Source organism: Sus scrofa, chromosome 9 (genome assembly GCF_054392235.1).
Source record: "Sus scrofa isolate SSC_HxYL_T2T_F1_AM1 chromosome 9, Sscrofa_HxYL_maternal_Yorkshire_Landrace_v2.0, whole genome shotgun sequence".
Lineage (NCBI taxonomy): Eukaryota > Metazoa > Chordata > Mammalia > Artiodactyla > Suidae > Sus > Sus scrofa.
In genome coordinates, this window is record NC_139391.1 from 25,717,115 (window position 1) to 25,735,769 (window position 18,655).

Consider the following 18,655-nt stretch of genomic DNA (forward strand, 5'->3'; position numbering starts at 1 on the left):
ACTTCTACATGTCCAGCTAAGGGGTCACAAACTCCAGAAAGTCTTATGAGACCTTCCTGCCCATCCCCTTCCACTCTTCTGTGCTATATCGAAGAGTCTTTAGAATTCAGGTGGGATAACAAAAGAAATATAGACCCATCATAGGAAAGTCTGTAGTGAATGGCTAACAGAGATTTCAGGACAACTACTTTGGAAGCAATGCATAAAAGGACTGTATCAGGTAAGAACAGAACAGGGATTCTTGATCTTTTTTGAGTCCCTGCCTCCTGTGAGAGACAAAAGCTATACAGCTGCTCAGCAGAAAAATGCATATATACAATCTTAGAAGTAACTTTAGGAGACTTGTAGATCCCCTGAATTCTATCAACAGATATTTTCAAGGAAATTGGGTTAAGAATCTCCAGACTACCAACAGTGAATCGGTTGCAGTTACTGCATATGTCGATAAAGAAGTCACAAGCTAGTGTAGTGGCAGTCAACTGAAGTGGTGGCGACAAATAAAGGTGCAGAAATGAAAGAAAGTCATACAATTACAGCTATACTCCCATCTCTTGTGATTGGTTCCAATCTTAGAAAGAAAAAAAAAAACAAACCCAAAACACTAATGAGTTCTTTGTTTCACGTTAGGCAGTGTACTAAGGCATGATCCTAACTAGCCCAACTCTAATAAGGTAGGTCTTACTATCTTCTGAAACAATGCCAGGATACCCAGAAGCATGCTGACCAGGATTCAAAATCAGATCTGATTGCAATGCCTGTGCTTTCAATCCCTCTGTCATCCATTTTTTTCAACTAAGCAGTATCCTCTCTAAAGGGACCCAGTGTCCTGATTATCTCCCGTGTGCCACAAATCAAGTGGAGTCTTCACTTATTATTACTTTTACCTCCAAGTTAAAAAATTTACTGATTACGAAACATATGACAGTTAAAAACATGTTTTACTTACCCTAACAACGTACTGATAAATTATCACAAGACTGACAGCCATGGAAATGTTGGCAAGGAATGAAAATACAAATAGATTCTTCAGCTCACGAATGAAGACCAAAAGAATTAAAAGTGGAAGAAAGCAAAGCATGTATATCCTTAGGTCAACAGTTCTTCTCTCACATGGATTTGATGAATTGGTACTATTCAAAACAAACACTTTATTCTCCAAGAACCCTTCATGAACCTATAAGGGATTCCCAAGAAAATAAAGGAGAGGGAGGAGAAAAAACTTCATTCAACTTGCCATCATAACGGAGAAATATAAAGAAAATTATGATCTATATACACTCTATGATAAATTCCTTTACAATAAATAAAATACTTACATTGTTTCAAGATACTCTAGCTTCCTAGAAATACATATACATATCAAATTTAAAGGTACCTAAAATAGGATAATCATCTTTGCAAAATAACTTTAAAAATTATACTGTGAAAAGAAAGTTCATTAGAAACTTATGGGGATGGATTTACTAATTTATTCTAAAGCTTTGTCACTGTGATGCTTATGACACCTGCAAAGGCTCAATCTGCTTCTGAGATCAATCAAAGTGGAAGCATACTTGTCTAGAACGGCCACTGGGTATTCTACTCCAATGCATTCTCTTCAGTGTTGAAGAGCTTTCTTTGCTAGCTCTAAGTACCTCTTGGAAATGTTCTATAGTTAAAACGAAGTCAAAGCCAAACTTTAAAGGTATTCTGTAAAGCAAATGTTGATAAATTACCACTGTCAATAAATAGTCATTAAGAATACACTAACTTCATGCATGGCCGTATGTTAGACAGTAAATAAATTTTCCTTAGATCAAAAAACTTCTACTGGAGTTCCCCCTGGTGGCCTAGCTGTTAAGGACTCAGAGGTGTCACTGCTCTGGCTCTGGTTACTGCTGTGGCTCAGGTTCAAGCCCTGGCCCGGGAACTTCTGCATACTGCAGATGCTGTCAAAAAGGAAAAAAACAAAACAAAACAAAAAACAACTTCTACAAGATAAATTAACTTTACCTCAAAATTTATTCAGCTACTTCCATAAACTAATATCCAGCTTTCAAAGAGATTTAATGATTTATAGGCTCCATAGGTTAAAATTGTCCCTGCTTCAATTAATCACATAATCCAACTTACAAAAACAGAAATTATAGAAGATTTAAAAATAGTCTTAAAAACTCACAGCAGAGGCAGATCACACTACAATTTAAATACCAGTGAAAATCTACCTGCCCCAAACACTGTACCCTCCTTTGAACACAGTGACATCATCAAGTCTCTGGATACATAAATTCTTAAGAACCAGACCCTAGAGTAATAATAGCAAGTATTTTCTGAGTACTTTCTATGTGTCGGGTACTGAACTAAATACTGTATACACATCTCATTTCATTCTCGAAACAACTCTCTGAGGTGGGTGGTAATATTAATTTCAATTTATAGACAAGGAAACTGAGATTTAAGGAGGGTTAAAAAAAAAAAAAAAAAAAAACCCTTATATTATCAAGTGGTGGCTCTTGGATTCAAACCCAGACCCAAATAGTCACCAGGCCTTCACCTTGACATCGCTCTCTCTCCCAACATACAGTATTAAGAGGCCAACTTGTCAGACGTACAAAATCCTGATATGATTGATAATTGAGATGTTTCCTTTAATTTTACACTTGCCCACAATAAGCAATGTTTGGTGTCACTACAAACATACACATCCTCTTAAACTACAGAGAATATATCTACAAGTTTTAAATTATATCAGCAATTTATAACTCATACTGGACTAACAAACTCTCAGGTTACAACATGCACCATTTAAGAAATGCATAGCTCACATTTATCTTGTAATTAACCATTCAAACTTTATATTTTATTTTCCATAATTTGAAATGGAAGCAAAATTGGTAGTTCACATTACTTGGCTTTTAAGAACATATTTTATTTGTTGACTCAGTTTTCTCTGTATCCAAATTACTTACAGCTAAATACTTCTGTTTTGCCGAAGTACCTCCAATAATCAGATTAGATAATGATAAAAAAAAAATTAAGCTCTAAGAAGGATACCTGGCAAGAGAAAAGCAGCTACATAACCAATTCAATCGTTAGGGCTCTTCGAATTATTAAATGCTTGGGAATTTGAAATCAATTCTATCACAAATCTCTCATAACAATTTAGTATTCTTTGTCAGAAAGATAGTTATAAAAACTCTCAAGATTAAAAAATAAAGTAAAATAAAAATGTAGATACATACCCAGAGCAAGATTCAGGTAAACATTTGAGTCCTTTGGTGCCCTCTAGAGACAGAGATTGGCTATCTAATAGGACTTCCTATGATCTCACATGTTTACCAAAATGCAAAACACTGAAATAAATATTATAAAATAAAATATTACTAAATTCAGTTGTTTCCATTCAGAGCTCAAATTTACTAAAAGCCACTATTTATTAACTTTTCAATGATTCAGTAATTTAATGGTTAATAATTCCAAAGGCAGGTTATATTCTTCAGCAAAGCTAAAATGCAGAGTTAAAGCCATAATACCCTACATTTGCATACTGCATATAAAATGCATAGTGCATTTGATAAAGGCTTTCACTAACCTCTTGACACTTGAGCCTCACAAGACGTTTATGCAGAACATGGGGAGATTTTGCTACTATTTCCATTTTATAAATAAGGAAACCGAGGCTTGGCCAGGGATTAGAGGGTCTTATCCTATGTGTGAATTAAAACTGAGGGCACAGATTTGAATTCGAATCTTCTGACTCTAAAGCCCATGGTCTTTGGTATCACAACATTTTTTTGCTCTGAATATAATATCCTTTCCCTATTCTTAATGCCCATATACATAACGTGTGTGTGTGTATACATATACATATACATATATCTGTGGAATAGACTGTGTGTGTGTATACACACATATACATATATTTATGGCATAGACTATCTTGTCTATCAGACATTTTCTTCAGTACCTTAAGTAAGAACAGAGAAGAGCTACCTTAACCACGAAGGACTAGAATCACTCGACGCACCACAGTTCTCTTCCCCCGGCCAAGCGCCTACGATGGCTTAATGGGACCAAGAACAGCCATAGAGCAGTCACAGGGCAGGAGGTGGACACATCTGCATGGGAACTAAACCCTTAATTCTCTGACTTGATGAAATACTGAGCCTTCAAGTTTATGTAGATTATGGCAGCAATGATCTTACCGCTTTTAACTGTAAAAATAGTAGCAATTAGTAAGTTCTCATCAGCCCATGTGTCTTCTATTGGAGGCTGCCATTAAACATGAGAACACCTCTGGAGAGAGAGTGAACGTCTCTGATGATGCTGTTTCAGTGACCATCTGTCTGCTCTGCTGAGGTGAGATGCTCAGTGCTGCTTCTCAACTTTTCTCAAGTCTGACTGAATGCCTTTTTCCATGCTGCTCCTCATGCCTCGAAAGAACTTTCATCTTTCTACCTGCAGCAAGCTTCTCCTCACTTTCCAGAGTGACTTCTACCTGGTCCTCTTAGGATATGTGCAAATGAGTTAAATTCTTCTATTCGACTTTGGAAGCAACTGATAGTATTTCACAAGAGAAAGTCACCAATCCTAGGCTTAGAGATATTTATTTTATGTACTTAATACACTCTAAGTCACACACATATACAGACAACCAAAATCAGACAAGGTTCTGTCCAGTCATGAACAATCAATATACCGAGGTGGCAACTGTGTCAGAGACCTAGGTTTCTGCCGAAGTCACATGACTTGGGGCACACTGCTCATGCTGTGAAGCTCCATTTTCTCATTCATAAAATGAGCATACATTTCATTACATGACAGAGTAGTTGTAAAAATTAAATGTGTATGTTATAGCCTACAAATATAATATTATAAGGCATTAACGTTATTCAAAAATTTAAATCGAGCTTGTCTGCAGCCCTTAGGAGATGACAGAAAAGATGCAGTACTACCATGCTGCACAATCCTAGAAAGGCATCATTTCCATTGTGTTCTAGGCAACGAAGGTTATGTCTTCTCTTAACAATAAACAGCCTCTTAGAACTGAGTAATTCTAAAAATATGTGACTTGTGGAATTAAATACCTGTAAAATCAAAAGCACATCATCTGTAACAAGTAATGCTGATAAAAGCATCAACTCTTTTATGTATAAAAGAAAGTCTCAGTGAGCCTTTCCAATATTAAAAATCTAAGCCAACAACTTTATCAAACTATGGCCTGCAGACCAAATCCAACTTACTATCTATTTTTTGCAAATACAATTTTATTGGAATACAGCGTATCTAATGTACTGTGGTCTATGGCTGAGTTGAGACAGAGATCATATGGCCTGCAAAACTGAAAATACTTATTACCTGGCCCTTTACCAAAAAAGTTTGCCAATTCTTGGTCTAAATATAAAATGAAACATAGTTTATACTTAGAAAAGTGAGTCAAATATATACTTTATAAATATATACACAGATTCTTTAGAACACATATTCACACCGTTTTGTACTAAAATACCTACAAGAGAAGTACTACATATTACTACATAAAATTCTACCATTGCATCATGAACAAATGGATAATTAATAAATATTGTTGATTAAAATAATGATTAAAGAAGAGCAGGGGGTTAATTAGGAATAATAAAGGCCAAGAAGCATAAAGAACGGTGCTTTGGCACTGTTCTGAGAAGGGGAGCTGTTTTATTTCAGTGCTTTGCATGTTTGTTCAAATTGACCATCTCTACCAAGACTGCAAACCATTTCCTCTTCACCCTTTATAATATGGAGAGAATTACAGAACACTGTACATTTCTGGACACCATATCTTTTCAGACAATGGCAGTAATTATTAGATTTTAGTTCCTGAGCCAGAGATCGAACTTGTGCCACAGCAGCAACCTGAGCCGCTGCAGGGTAGGCTGCTGGCTAAAGCGAGATATTTCTTTATAAAATATCAATGTAAAAAATATGCTACCAAAACATCCAGAGATCTGCTTTTGAGATCTAAATTTCAAGTAGCCAAGAATCAGTAAATTATGCCTATTTTTGTTTTGTTTTGTTTTTGTTTTTTGCTTTTTTAGGGCCACACCTCCAGTGTATGGAAGTTCCCGGGCAAGGGGTCTAATTGGAGCTACAGCTGCTGGCCTACACCACAGCCACAGCCACAGCCACAGCCACGCCAGATCTGAGATGCATCTGTGACCTACACCACAGCTCTTGGTAACGCTAGATCCTTAACCCACTGAGCAAGGCCAGAGATTGAACCTGCAACTTCATGGTTCCTAGTCAGATTTGTTTCTGCTGTGCCATGATGGGAACTCCAAATTATGCCTGTTTTGATCTGAAGGAACAAGCATTACTGATATAACAGCAAGAAAAGTAAAATCAACAATAGTAATAGAAACACAACTTTCAAAAAAGAAGACGAAGAAAATCTAGAAAGATACATTATTTATGAAAGGAATCCATTTTCATATTCAACCACAGCTTACTGAGAGGAAATGTGATGCCGTAACTATAACCCTGGAAGAAAACGATTTTAAAATTGCTTTAACTTATTTTTAAAATACTTACTTGTTTTACATTTTCAGCTAAGAAGACAATATAAACACTACAGAATCCTAGCTGGGTTATCACCAGAAAAAAGTCAACCACACTCCTGAAAAGAGACCCACAAATAAGTATTAATAAGAGCAGCTGAAATATCAATATATTCTTTCTCTTTTAAACTATCTTAAAACATTTCATAATAGCATGCGTTTTTTTTACTTCCCTAAAGTAAGAAATAGGCTTAAATTAAAACATTAATTTTCTACAAAGAGCATATATTTATGATCCGTATATTAGCAGAATTACTATTGAGCAAAAGGATATTACATAAGTTAAAAGGCCAAAAATTTCCCATCATTTACTTCTTCAATTCAACGGTTAAAGAATAACTGTCTATAAAATGATTTCATGAGAGCATTTCATTGTTTTGATTAAGCCCATCTCTCCTACTTCTCACGGTCTTTTTCAGAACGACCCATTCCCAGCCCTGCCACTTTCCTGTCCTTTGCAGATATGAGTATCGTCCCTACCATCCAAATCACTAATAAGAACACGGGATGGGAGAGGACTGGGAGCCTGGCCCTAAGCATACTACCAGAGACCTCGCCAGTAGCTTAGCTCCATTTATATTTTTTGAGATAGTCTAGAAAATGTCAGCCAAATAAAATACTTTAAGGGAATGAGGAAGAAAATCACATTAGCATTATTTGGGTATGATTATAATCTATCTACATGTTATTAATACACAGCCCATACTTCTCGCCCACTGTTCTGGGAACAATGAGCAACTACCATAGCGTACTTACTGTTTCATTGTAGTCTCTTGTTTGACCATTAATGGCAAGCTGCCAAGCAATGTCGTCTAAAAATCTACAGCCCCTCCTCCTCCCATGTGAAATTGGAAGGGCCCTTCCTTGCCTATCTTCATTTTTGCCAGAACTCTCTAGTTCTCTGTGGTTCTTCAGGGATCTCATTTGTAACATACTGAGATTGGTATCTTCCACCCTTGGTTTTAATATCTTTACCAAAAATCATTCCAGCCATGTCTACCTGAAAGCCACCTTTTTGAGAGAAAACACAGACAAAGCTGCCTCTTGACTGGGGCAGAAGGAAAAAGACAGGATTCCAGGGGGGAAATCCCTAGGGCACTGGGCTGTTTTCTTCCTACTCCTACACAGTATATCAGGAACTCTGAGCAGGGAATAAAACAAAACTAACTTCTGGAAAATCCCCAGAAAGGCTATATTTAACCATGAACCACACTACTAACACTGTTCTTTTCCTTCCTTTAATTTCCACTGCACATATCATTTGTACCATGGTCAGCATGTTGTAAATTGCCTATGCTTATTTTCCAGTCTTTTTGCAGCCATGTCTACCAACGATAAAGTTATATTTAAACAATATAATAATAAAAACAAGATGACACTAAAATACAAATTTCAGATGTCTTATGAGCATGCAGCTAAACACTACAATTCTATCTGAAATAGAGATGGTAACATTTTTCTTGTGTTTTTTCCTTTACTTAAAAATCACTGAACATGGTTATATCAAAGGTTAGCTAGGTGCTTTATAAACATTATTTTATTTAAACTGCTATAAAAATCCTGTGAAGTAATAAGTATTATAAACTCATTTGACAGAGAAAAAAACTAAAACAAAGTAAAAAATACTTTGACTCAGGTCATACATTTGTAAAATGGTAGCATTCATATTTGAAGCCAAGTCCCCCTAACTCTAAAGATTATGTCCCCCCCCCCAGCTTATCATACTTCTCTTAATTTATTTTATCAGATTAAAATACTTAAAAATTAATGTAATTTCAATAGTCAGATGTTAATAACCTAGCAAGTACTTACCGTCCCCATGCTGCTTGCTTCTGCAGACAACTCCAGGGACTTACTTCCATAGCAAAACTAACAGTGTCACTATAACCTAATGTTGACTTTTTAAACCTGAAATTTAATGACACAGATGCATATGAAAAAGAAAAATTTTAAATTGGTTCATAAACCCATCCTTTGAAAAGAACATCAAATAAATGGGTTACACTGACAGAAGAGCTGTCAAAATTTCGAGATCTGAATACTCCCAAAGGGATCTCATGAAATTTAAAAGTTTATATATCCTTTTTACCAACATATTAGTTTTTAACGCACTGTTAAAAGTTTATATATTTGTAGAATTCATATAACCTAATATTTGTGTTTTGGTGATTTAAATATTTCAATTACCTAAAAATATCAACTACCCTGTTCATGTCTAAATAATTCCACTCTTAGAACAGCGTTATTTAATACATCTGTACAGGGCTTCATAATATACTGTCATATTAACTACCTTATTTAATCACCAAAATAGCCATAGTCTCTCTTACATTTTTTTTCAAGGATACATCGTTATTGAAAGATCATAAATGACTTGGCCAAAGTTTTAAAAACATTTAAAAGCAACAGAAAGAGTTAAAAGATTAGAATATAAGTTTATCAGAATAGACAATACTTATTTTTCTAAAAGTTGGTCCATTGTCCAATAAAGCCATATCACGATACAAAAATGAAGACAAAAGAATATTATTTTATCGACTATCTACCAACCCACATATTAGCAAAGAACACCAAAGGCATTACACCCTAAATTAAATTACTAACAAACTGAAGACTATTATTCCGTAACTAAAACCATTACTACTGCTGCCTCCATTTTCCCCATATATCTTCCCCAATACTTTTCATTTATACTATATAAAATAAGCCATTCTATTTCACTAACTTTAAAAGAAGTAGATACATTCTGACCAGATTTCAATCATATGAAGTGCTACCTTTTTCCATATTCACTATCTTAGACTTGTCTGTGTAATAGATTATGGGAAATATAATTTAGTTCCAAAGCACATTAGAAATATAAGACTCTCTGGTGCTTTAAATAAATACATAGCTTTGAAGTAAATAAACTTAACGAATCCACATTTACCTCTGACATAGAAAGTGACTGCAACGTACCAAGATGTGCATACAGTGAACAGAAATAATTCCTATAAACACAAGGCTGATTGGTCCAAGCTGTGGGAGAAAAATTGCATAACATTTAAAAATTAAGTTTAATAAAACCTAAGTTACCTCATACACAATGAGACAATGGACTACTATTTTGCAGCGAATAAATATTTGTTAGACAAAATGATTAAAGAGTCTTTTGCATAAGGAAAAATTAATAAACTTGATACAGAAAAATTTAGGCAATCATAGGATTCCATTTTATCAACTTGGTTACCCAAAGCTATGAATGCAGAGTATAGATATAAAGTAGGGCAGAATACAACAGCCTATTTGAGATCAGATGGCAAGTCAGTTTCCCACCATGAGAGTTATATGCAACTATGAATCATTGTCTAAATGACTAAAAAAAAGTACTACATCATCTGGGATCGCTAGCAATCTACTTCTATAGACTGCCTGCTGAGAATTACGTGTGAGAAACTGCCTAGAAAATAATTTGAAATTAAAGTAGTACTTAAAAACATCAAGTATTTTTTTTACTAAAACTAAAATTAAAAAGTTTCAGAGTTCCCATTGTGGCTTGGTGAGTTAAGAACCCAACATAGTGTCCATGAGGATGAGGGTTCGATCCCTGGCCTCGCTCAGGGTTAAGGATCTGGCATTGCTGCAAGTTGTGGCCTAGGTCACAGATATGGCCCAGATCCAGGTTGCCATGGCTGTGGCACAGGCCTGCAGCTGCAGCTCTGATTCGACCCCTAGCCTGGGAACTTCCATATGCCATAGGTGTGGCCATAAAAAGAAAAACAATTTTTAAAAAAATTTGTTTAATGATTAGGAGCTCCCTTGTGGTCAGGTGGTTAGGATTTGGTGCTTTCACCACTACAGCACCAGTTCAATCCCTGGTCTGGGAACTAAGATCCTACATTAAGCCATTGCACAGTGTAACCCCCTCCCCACCAAATGATTATAGAGAGACAGACAAGATATTGCTTATCAGAAACTTTTACGTTTCTCTAAATTAGGGTGGACAAAGTCAAATGCAGAGAAAGATGACAGTTAAAACTGTTATTTAGAAAACTTGTCAGTTAAAAGAAGGTTAAATGTAATTTCATTACTTCAAGATTCTCTATAATTACAATAATTGATTCTAACAATATGCTGAATATTGCTTTACAAAAAGATACTGTTATTTCTTTTCTTAACTATTATTCTTTAAGTCTGAAAACTACATATTTTATTTGGAATCTTAAAGAACACAATTTGTTTTCTTCATTACTAAATCTTTATAATAGGCCACAGTATCTGGCCATGTAACATGTAACTTTTTAAAATTTATTCTCTTTCTTCAAGATTATCTTTGTTACTTTTCATGCTTTATTTTCTGAATAAATTTTTTACAATAAGCCTTCAAAGTTCTAAAAGGAAGGAAGGAAGGAAAGGAGGGAGGAAAAAGGAATCAGAAAGGGCAGGAGGGAGAAAAGGGGGGAGGGAGGATTTTATGTGGGATTATATTGAACCTGTGGATCAATCTGAAGATTTTAGACTTTGCTGCAGTAATAAGTCTTCCACTCCATGGACAAATTTGGTACTTGTTTTCACTTATTTACTTATTTTACAATAGTCAAATGTTTTGAGAGTTCCCTGTTGGCTTAATGGGTTAAGGATTTGGCATCACTGCTGTGGTATGGGTTCGATCCCAGGATACTTCCGCATGCTGGGAGCACAGCAAAAAAAAAAAAAAAATAGGTGTTAAATTTTTCTACCTGTGATTGCTGAGGGCTTAGATCTTTTTGTTGTATTTATTCCTAATTTAGGTTTCTTTTTTATGGTTTTGTAATTGTTATAATCCTTCAATTTTATTTTCTAATTGTTGTGAGTAGGATATAGAAATGAAGTTGATTTTACCACAAAATTTTACCAACAGAAATAATCTGCTCTACAAATATATTTGTTGATATGAATACATTACTTAAATTCATAAAAACCCCAAAAACAGTAAGATATAACTATACATGGAAAAATCAGGTACTATTTTAGGATCTTTCTGCCAAATGCTATAAATAACTAAGTACAAGTGAAAAGAATAATTAATTCTCATTAGTATTAATTATCGTAGTTCACAGAATTATTACCAATACAATAGCTAAATGATTATCTTATTGTCACCCTGACCAGGTTATATTGGACTAGGCCAGATGTTAGGCTATACTTTTTGCTGTAAATTACGACTGGTAACTGTGTTTTAACTTCAGAATACAAAGACGCGTCTTACCACTATGCCTGCATTTTTTATTGCCAGTGGAAGTCCTAAAAGGCCAGTTCCAATATTTCCTTTAAGAAGATGCATAAGAGTTTGTACAAATCTGAAAAGTAAAAGTTGTAAAATTTAAACATTTTTAGGACAAAAGCTATTAAAATCATACGATGAAGGTAGTAGTACTTACAAGGGAACTGGAAATTCATCTAGGCAAGGACTCAAATAACACTGGCATTCAACCAGAAGTTGAAGGGGCCAGAAGTCATATGGGGTTCCCCATGATTATCAACCTCAGAGGAAGTTAATTAAAACAAAAAAAATGCAATTCTAAAACTATGTGTATCATCAGGTGAGGTAAATACTATTAACTTTTAGACAGCATCAACTCCCAAGAGATTTTGCCTCATAAGTTTCCAAGATACATTTGAAAGTCAAAAAAGATAAGAAAAAAACAAATTAAACTAGGAGGAATAGAACAAAATTTTAACTTATAAAACAAAAATGCTTGCCTGGAATTTTTTACTTTACATTATTCTTTACATTATTTAATTTAGTCAATTAAAATGTTACTCTACTATTCAATTACCAGTGAAATAATAACTTATTCAAATCTATTAATAATGACAAAACAACCAAAAAGGTTTAAAAACAGTCCACTGCTTTCCTGAGATGCTGACTTTGTTTCATATCATTCACTCAACATAAAGAAGTGTTTACTACCTATCTCCCCGCTTCTAACTCCTAACCATTTCAGAAGCCCTTTCTCTTAAAATGTCCATTCTTCTCAATCAGGTCTCCTTTCCTGCAAGATCCATAGCATTTGATGTGTATCATCATTGTAGTAATTCCTGTACACTGCTCTGAAATTTAGATGTATTTCTTCTTTCCCAAATACAGCATAATCACCTTGAGGGCAGGACTATGTCTTGCTCATCTTTGTGTCTTCTACATTATCTAGCTAAGTGCCTTGCCTAACACACTGAATGAAGAAAATAAACGACATATAAACCTAACACTTACGAAATACCCTCTTGATCATCAAGCTGGTAATGCTTCTGAACAGGCAGGAGCTCTTGCTCATGTTCTTCATCTGATGTTCCATCAAAATTCTGCTCATTTATTAAGGGCCTCATTACATCCATATCTTTAAAAAAGAACAACAAAGTCCTTCACCATCATTTTAAAAATTGAGTTAAAGCTAGTGTAAATGAATTTTTTAATAACAGAACATAATGCTTTACTCATTTTTACCATTTCCACTGTAAGTTAATTTATATTAACACTCTTAGGTTTTAATATATGTAGCAAGAAACAACTAAACTTATTTGCTGGATATTTTGCTTGGACTAATAAACATTGCAAAGTGAAAAGCATACGTATTCAATGCAAAACGATTTCTGCTTTGTCTGTTTACAGTAAATGATGATAGAATTACGAGGTGAAAATGTGAAGAAATAATCAAATGAACTTTCATCTCTTCTTAGCTTCACATCATACTCAATACATATCGCAACCATATTTTTATTTTTTATTTTTAATTCTTTTAATGTAAATATAGTTGCTGTACAATATATGTTACAGGTGTATGACACAGTGATTCACAATTTTTAAAGGCACTGCTCCATTTATAGTTGTTATAAATACTGTCTGTAGTCCCCATGTTGTACAACATATCCTTGTAGCTTATTTTGTACCTAATAGTTTGTACCACTTAGTCCCCCAGGACTCTATTTCCCCTCCCCCCTTTTCTCTCCCCACCGGTAACCACTACTTTGTTCTCTGTATCTGTGTGTCTGCTTTTTTGTTATGTTCACTAGTTTGCTATACTTTTTAGATTCCACATATAAGTGCTATCATACTGTATTTGTCTGTCTGACTTATTTCACTGAGCATAATACCCTCCAAGTCCATCCATGTTGCTGCAAATGGCAACATTTCTTTCTTAAGGGCCGAATCTTTATCCAGTCATCTGTGATGGACACATAAGTTGCTTCCGTATCTTAGCTATTGTAAATAGTGCTGCTATGAACACTGGGGTTCAGATAGCTCCTCAAATTGGTGTTTTTATATAAATACCTAGGAGTGGAATTCCTGGCAATCATATTTTTAACACTTTCATAAAATTATAAAGTCATTCCAATCTTTTATAGCATCAAAATCTGCTCTTACATCTAGCAATTCTTAGCATAATTTTGATCCTTTCAGGGAGAAAAATAACATTAGTCATCACTATCTTGTTCTAGTAAGAAACACTAAATTCAAATGTATTAAAATCATTGATAATGCATTAGTAAAGTCTGAAAATATTCTAAAGACGTGAACGTTTATTCCATTCAAATACATACAATAAACCTATGTAACAGGGAACTGGGGGAACCTAAATGATTTAGTTGGAAATGACTGATTGACATAATTTTTCAAAACTTTGTATTTTAGAATAATTTCAAACTTACATTATACTTGTATGAATGGCACAAAAAAACATATCTTTTATAGACTCACCAAATTTTAACATTTTCCCATTTGCTTTTTTCTCTCAAATGTTTAACCCTTTTTATGAACACTTGAGAATAGGTTACATATATCATCATGTGCTTGTTTTCTCTAAGACAAGAACATATTCTTGAGTATTCACATTACAGTTATCAATTTCAGGTAGTTTAATACTGATCCATACTTTATGCAATCTACATTCTATCTTCCAATTTCATCATTTGTACCAATAAAGTTCTCTCAGTAATTTTTTTCAGCACAGGATCATGTACTGCATTTAACTGAGTTATTCTACCAGTTACCTTTGCCTTTTATCTTTTATAACTTTAATCACCTTTTCTTAATCTTTTACTATCTTGTTTGTCAGTTTTAAATAGTATCCTCTGACTTCCACCTATACAACAACTACTGGTCTTGTTCTACTTTTGCCTTTCTCTGTCTCTTATTCTCTCATTTTTCATGTGTATTCTTTCTACCTTGGCAGTATACTTTAATGCTTCATGTACGGCTTTGCCAATCATGTTCTCACCAGGTCTTAGACATAAATCTACAATCAATATATTAAATGATTGCAATCAGTCTTCTGCCAAAGTGTCTTCAATCATTCCTTGGCTGGAAGAAGTTTCTTCTCCTGCTATAGAAGGCACATCAGAATGATCTGCAGGGCTTGCTTAAACACAAAATGATACACTCCACCCCGAAGCTCTGGATTTAGCAGGTCTGAGTTGGACCTGAGAATATACATTCTTAGCAAGTTCCCAGGTGATTCTGATGTTGCTGGTCTGGGGACTACATTCTGAACACCACTGCTCTAGTGTATTCCTCAGGAACGGATCAGAGGCACAGTATCCCCCAAGTGCTACATGTTTTAAACTATTTTTCTGTAGCTTGATAGGAAGGACAGCTAGGTGTCACATCCTTGGCTTACACTTTCTATCCTTGAGTTTCTTGAAAATACTGCTCCACTCTTACTTTACTTTGTATGCTACTCTCAAAAGTCTGATGCCAGACTGATTTTCTTAGCCGTTACGTAATTTGTTCTTTTTGCTTGAGGAATTTCCCCTGGTTTTTAAAGTCGAATGGTTTTACTATGATATGTATTGGGGTTGGGCACTCTGAGGCAGAAGGGACACACTGACCCTTTTGTACGTAGACTTAAGTTTACTCTTATTGCTGGAAAATTTTCTTGGATTACATCTTTTAAGAATTTGGTTCAAATATTTTGTTTTTCTTCTTCAGGGGTTCCAATTACATGCTGGATCGTCTTCCTCTGTCTTCACTTCAACTACCTTCTCTAGGACCTTTTTAATGTCTTTCTTAACCTCATTTAAATTCTTCTTCGAAATTCAGTGACTCAAATTATCATTTCAATGTATCTTCCCTTAGACACCCTGTAGTTTACTCTTTTTTCTTTTTGTCTTTTTAGAGCCACACTGGTGGCATATGGAGGTTCCCAGGCTAGGGGCTAAATCAGAGCCACAGCCACTGGTCTGTACCATAGCCACAGCAACACCAGATCTGAGCTGCATCCTCAACCTACACCACAGCTTGTGGCAACACCAGATCTTTAACCCACTGAGTGAGCCCAGGAATTGAACCTGCATCTTCATGGATACTAGTTGGGTTCATCACTGCTGAGCTACCCTGGAACTCCGTAATTTACCCTTTATTTATGATTTCTCTTATTGCTAGGCATTTCATGGACAGGGATCCTAGTGTGCAAGTATTCCCTTCTGTCAGTAAAGTTCAGTTTATTTAATGGATGATGTTGAGTTATCAGGGATGATAGGAAGTAACTGGCATGGCTTCTAGTTCTCTTCCATTTCTGCCTGATCTTCAGTTTCCCCCATTACTTTCTTCCTTCTCCTTATTTCCAGGTACCTGAGAGTTATTGCCACTGCTTTTTTTTTTTTTTTTTTGTCTTTTGTTGTTGTTGTTGTTGTTGTTGTTGTTGTTGTTGCTATTTCTTTGGGCCGCTCCTGCAGCACATGGAGGTTCCCAGGCTAGGGGTCAAATCGGAGCTGCAGCCACCGGCCTACGCCAGAGCCACAGCAACGCGGGATCCGAGCCGCGTCTGCAACCTACACCACAGCTCAGGGCAACGCCGAATCGTTAACCCACTGAGCAAGGGCAGGGACCGAACCCGCAACCTCATGGTTCCTAGTCGGATTCGTTAACCACTGCGCCACGACGGGAACTCCTGCTTTTTTTTTTTTTTTTTAACTCAAATGAATTCATCACATCTGTAGTTGTATAATGATCATAACAATCCAGTTTCACAGGATTTCCATCCTATAACCCAACCACATCCCCCCACCTCCCAAACTGTCTCCTCTGGAGACCATTAGTTTTTCAATGTCTGTGAGTCAGCATCAGTTCTGCAAAGAAGTTCAGTCTGTCCTTTTTTCAGATTCCACATGTCAGTGAAAGCATTTGATGTTGGTGTCTCATTGTCTTGACTGACTTCACTTAGCATGATAATTTCTAGGTCCATCCATGTTACTAAAAATGCCGGTGTTTCATTCCTTTTAATGGCTGAGTAATATTCCATTGTGTATATGTACCACATCATCTGGATCCACTCCTCTGTCGATGGACATTTAGGTTGTTTCCATGTTTGGGCTATTGTAAATAGTGCTGCAATGAACACTGGAGTACATGTGTCCTTGCGAGTTGTGGTTTTCTCTGGATAGATGCCCAGAAGTGGGACTGCTGGATCAAATAGTAGCTCTATTTTTAGTTTTCTGAGGAATCTCCATACTGTTTTCCACAGTGGTGGCACCAATTTATAATTCCACCAACAGTGTAATAGGGTTCCTTTTTCTCCACACCCTCTCCAGCACTCATTGTAGACTTTTTGATGATGGCCACTGATTCGCTACTGCTTTTTTTATCTCCTCCTTTTTGCCAAGGTTGCCCCCTCTATCCTTGCTAATGTTCAGATTCCTTCCCTATACTCAGTGCTGCAAATTACCAACTCCCAGACCTGACCTGTTTAGACTTTTAACATTTTAGTTTAGATTTTCTCTTTCTGAGGGAGATTTTCACTGTGCTTCTGTATCAAGCCTCCCACTCTCCTCCCCTCTTTTCCGCAGATTTGAAAGACCCCTCCTCCACTCTCCTTGTCTGCAGCAAGGAACTCTGTTGGAAATTTGCTGGTTATTTTTTCTATTTACAGGTTGTCTGAAGCTTGTATCCTTGATCGCCAATTAATGCTAAAAGAATAATTTCATTAACATGTTTACTTGTACTCCTTGTTGAATTAACATGTTTGGGGGAGGATATGTTGTGAGATTAGGATTTAGGCAGCTAAATTGAAGTCAACACAATGGTTTTTCATAAGAGTTAAAGTTATACTTTAAGATATTGGAAGATTCTTTAGCTTTGTAATATATTTTGAAATCAATAAGTGTGCTCAGCTTTGTTCTCTTTCAAATTGGGCTATTAAGGTCTTTTGTAATTAAAACATTATATTGGCATAAAGACAAACATACAGATCAATGGAACAGAATAGAGAGCACAGAAATCAATCTATGCAGCTGATCTTCGACAAGGATGCCAAGAATACACAGTAGGGAAAAGACAGTCACTTCCAACAAATGGTGCTGGGAAAACTGGATATCCACGTTCAAAGAATGAAACTGGATTGTTAAGCTTTCCACAAGAATCAACTCAAGGGATCAAAATCTTACGTGTAAAACTTAAAACTATTAAGACTCTTACAGGAAAACATAGAGGGAAAGCTTTGGATTTGGGTTCTGGAAATGATTTCATGGCTATGACACTAAAATCACAGGTAACAAAAGCAAAAGTGGGACTACATCAAACTAAAAAGCTTCTGCACAGCAAAGGAAACAATCAAGAGAGTGAAAAGCCAACCGACGGAATGAAAGAATATATTTGCAAACCATATATCTGATAAGAGATTAATTTCCAAAGTATATAAGAAACTCCTACAACTCAAGAGTAAAAAAATGCTAATAACCTAATTAATAAATTGGCTAAAGACATTTCTCCAAAGAAGACATACAAATGCCCAACAGACATAGGAAAAGATGCTCAATGTCAGTAATCACTGGGGAACTGCAAATCAAAATCACAATGAAATATCACTTCACACACATGTGGGTGGCCATTATCAAAAACAGAATCCAATGTGAGCAAGTGAGGATGTGGAGAAAAGTGGAATCCTTGTTCACAGTTGGTAGGAAAGCAAAATGTTGCAACCAATATAGAAACTAGTATGAAGGTTCCTCAAGAAATTCTCAAACAAAACTACCATATGACCCAACAATCAATCCCACTTCTGGGTATTCATCCAAAAGAACTGAAACCAAGAACTTGAAGAGATACTAGCACTCCCATGTCCACTGCAGCA

The 18,655-nt window shown here is 35.7% G+C and overlaps 1 protein-coding gene across 2 annotated transcripts in view; it reads right to left on the bottom strand.

Moving 5' to 3' along the window:
• SLC36A4 (solute carrier family 36 member 4) overlaps positions 1 to 18,655 on the bottom strand; it is a 53,400-nt gene that overhangs the window by 25,372 nt on the left and 9,373 nt on the right. Inside the window, exons 2-7 of one of the 2 annotated variants that reach the window (XM_013979268.3) lie at positions 12,805 to 12,928; positions 11,800 to 11,890; positions 9,531 to 9,590; positions 8,385 to 8,480; positions 6,547 to 6,631; positions 947 to 1,174 (exon numbers count right to left, since the gene is read on the bottom strand). In XM_013979268.3, coding sequence (XP_013834722.1) covers positions 947 to 1,174; positions 6,547 to 6,631; positions 8,385 to 8,434 — 363 coding nt within the window. In that variant the 5' untranslated portion in view covers positions 8,435 to 8,480; positions 9,531 to 9,590; positions 11,800 to 11,890; positions 12,805 to 12,928. Of the gene's footprint in view, positions 1 to 946; positions 1,175 to 6,546; positions 6,632 to 8,384; positions 8,481 to 9,501; positions 9,591 to 11,799; positions 11,891 to 12,804; positions 12,929 to 18,655 lie in introns of both variants that reach the window. The other variant, XM_005667225.4, reaches the window with a different exon arrangement.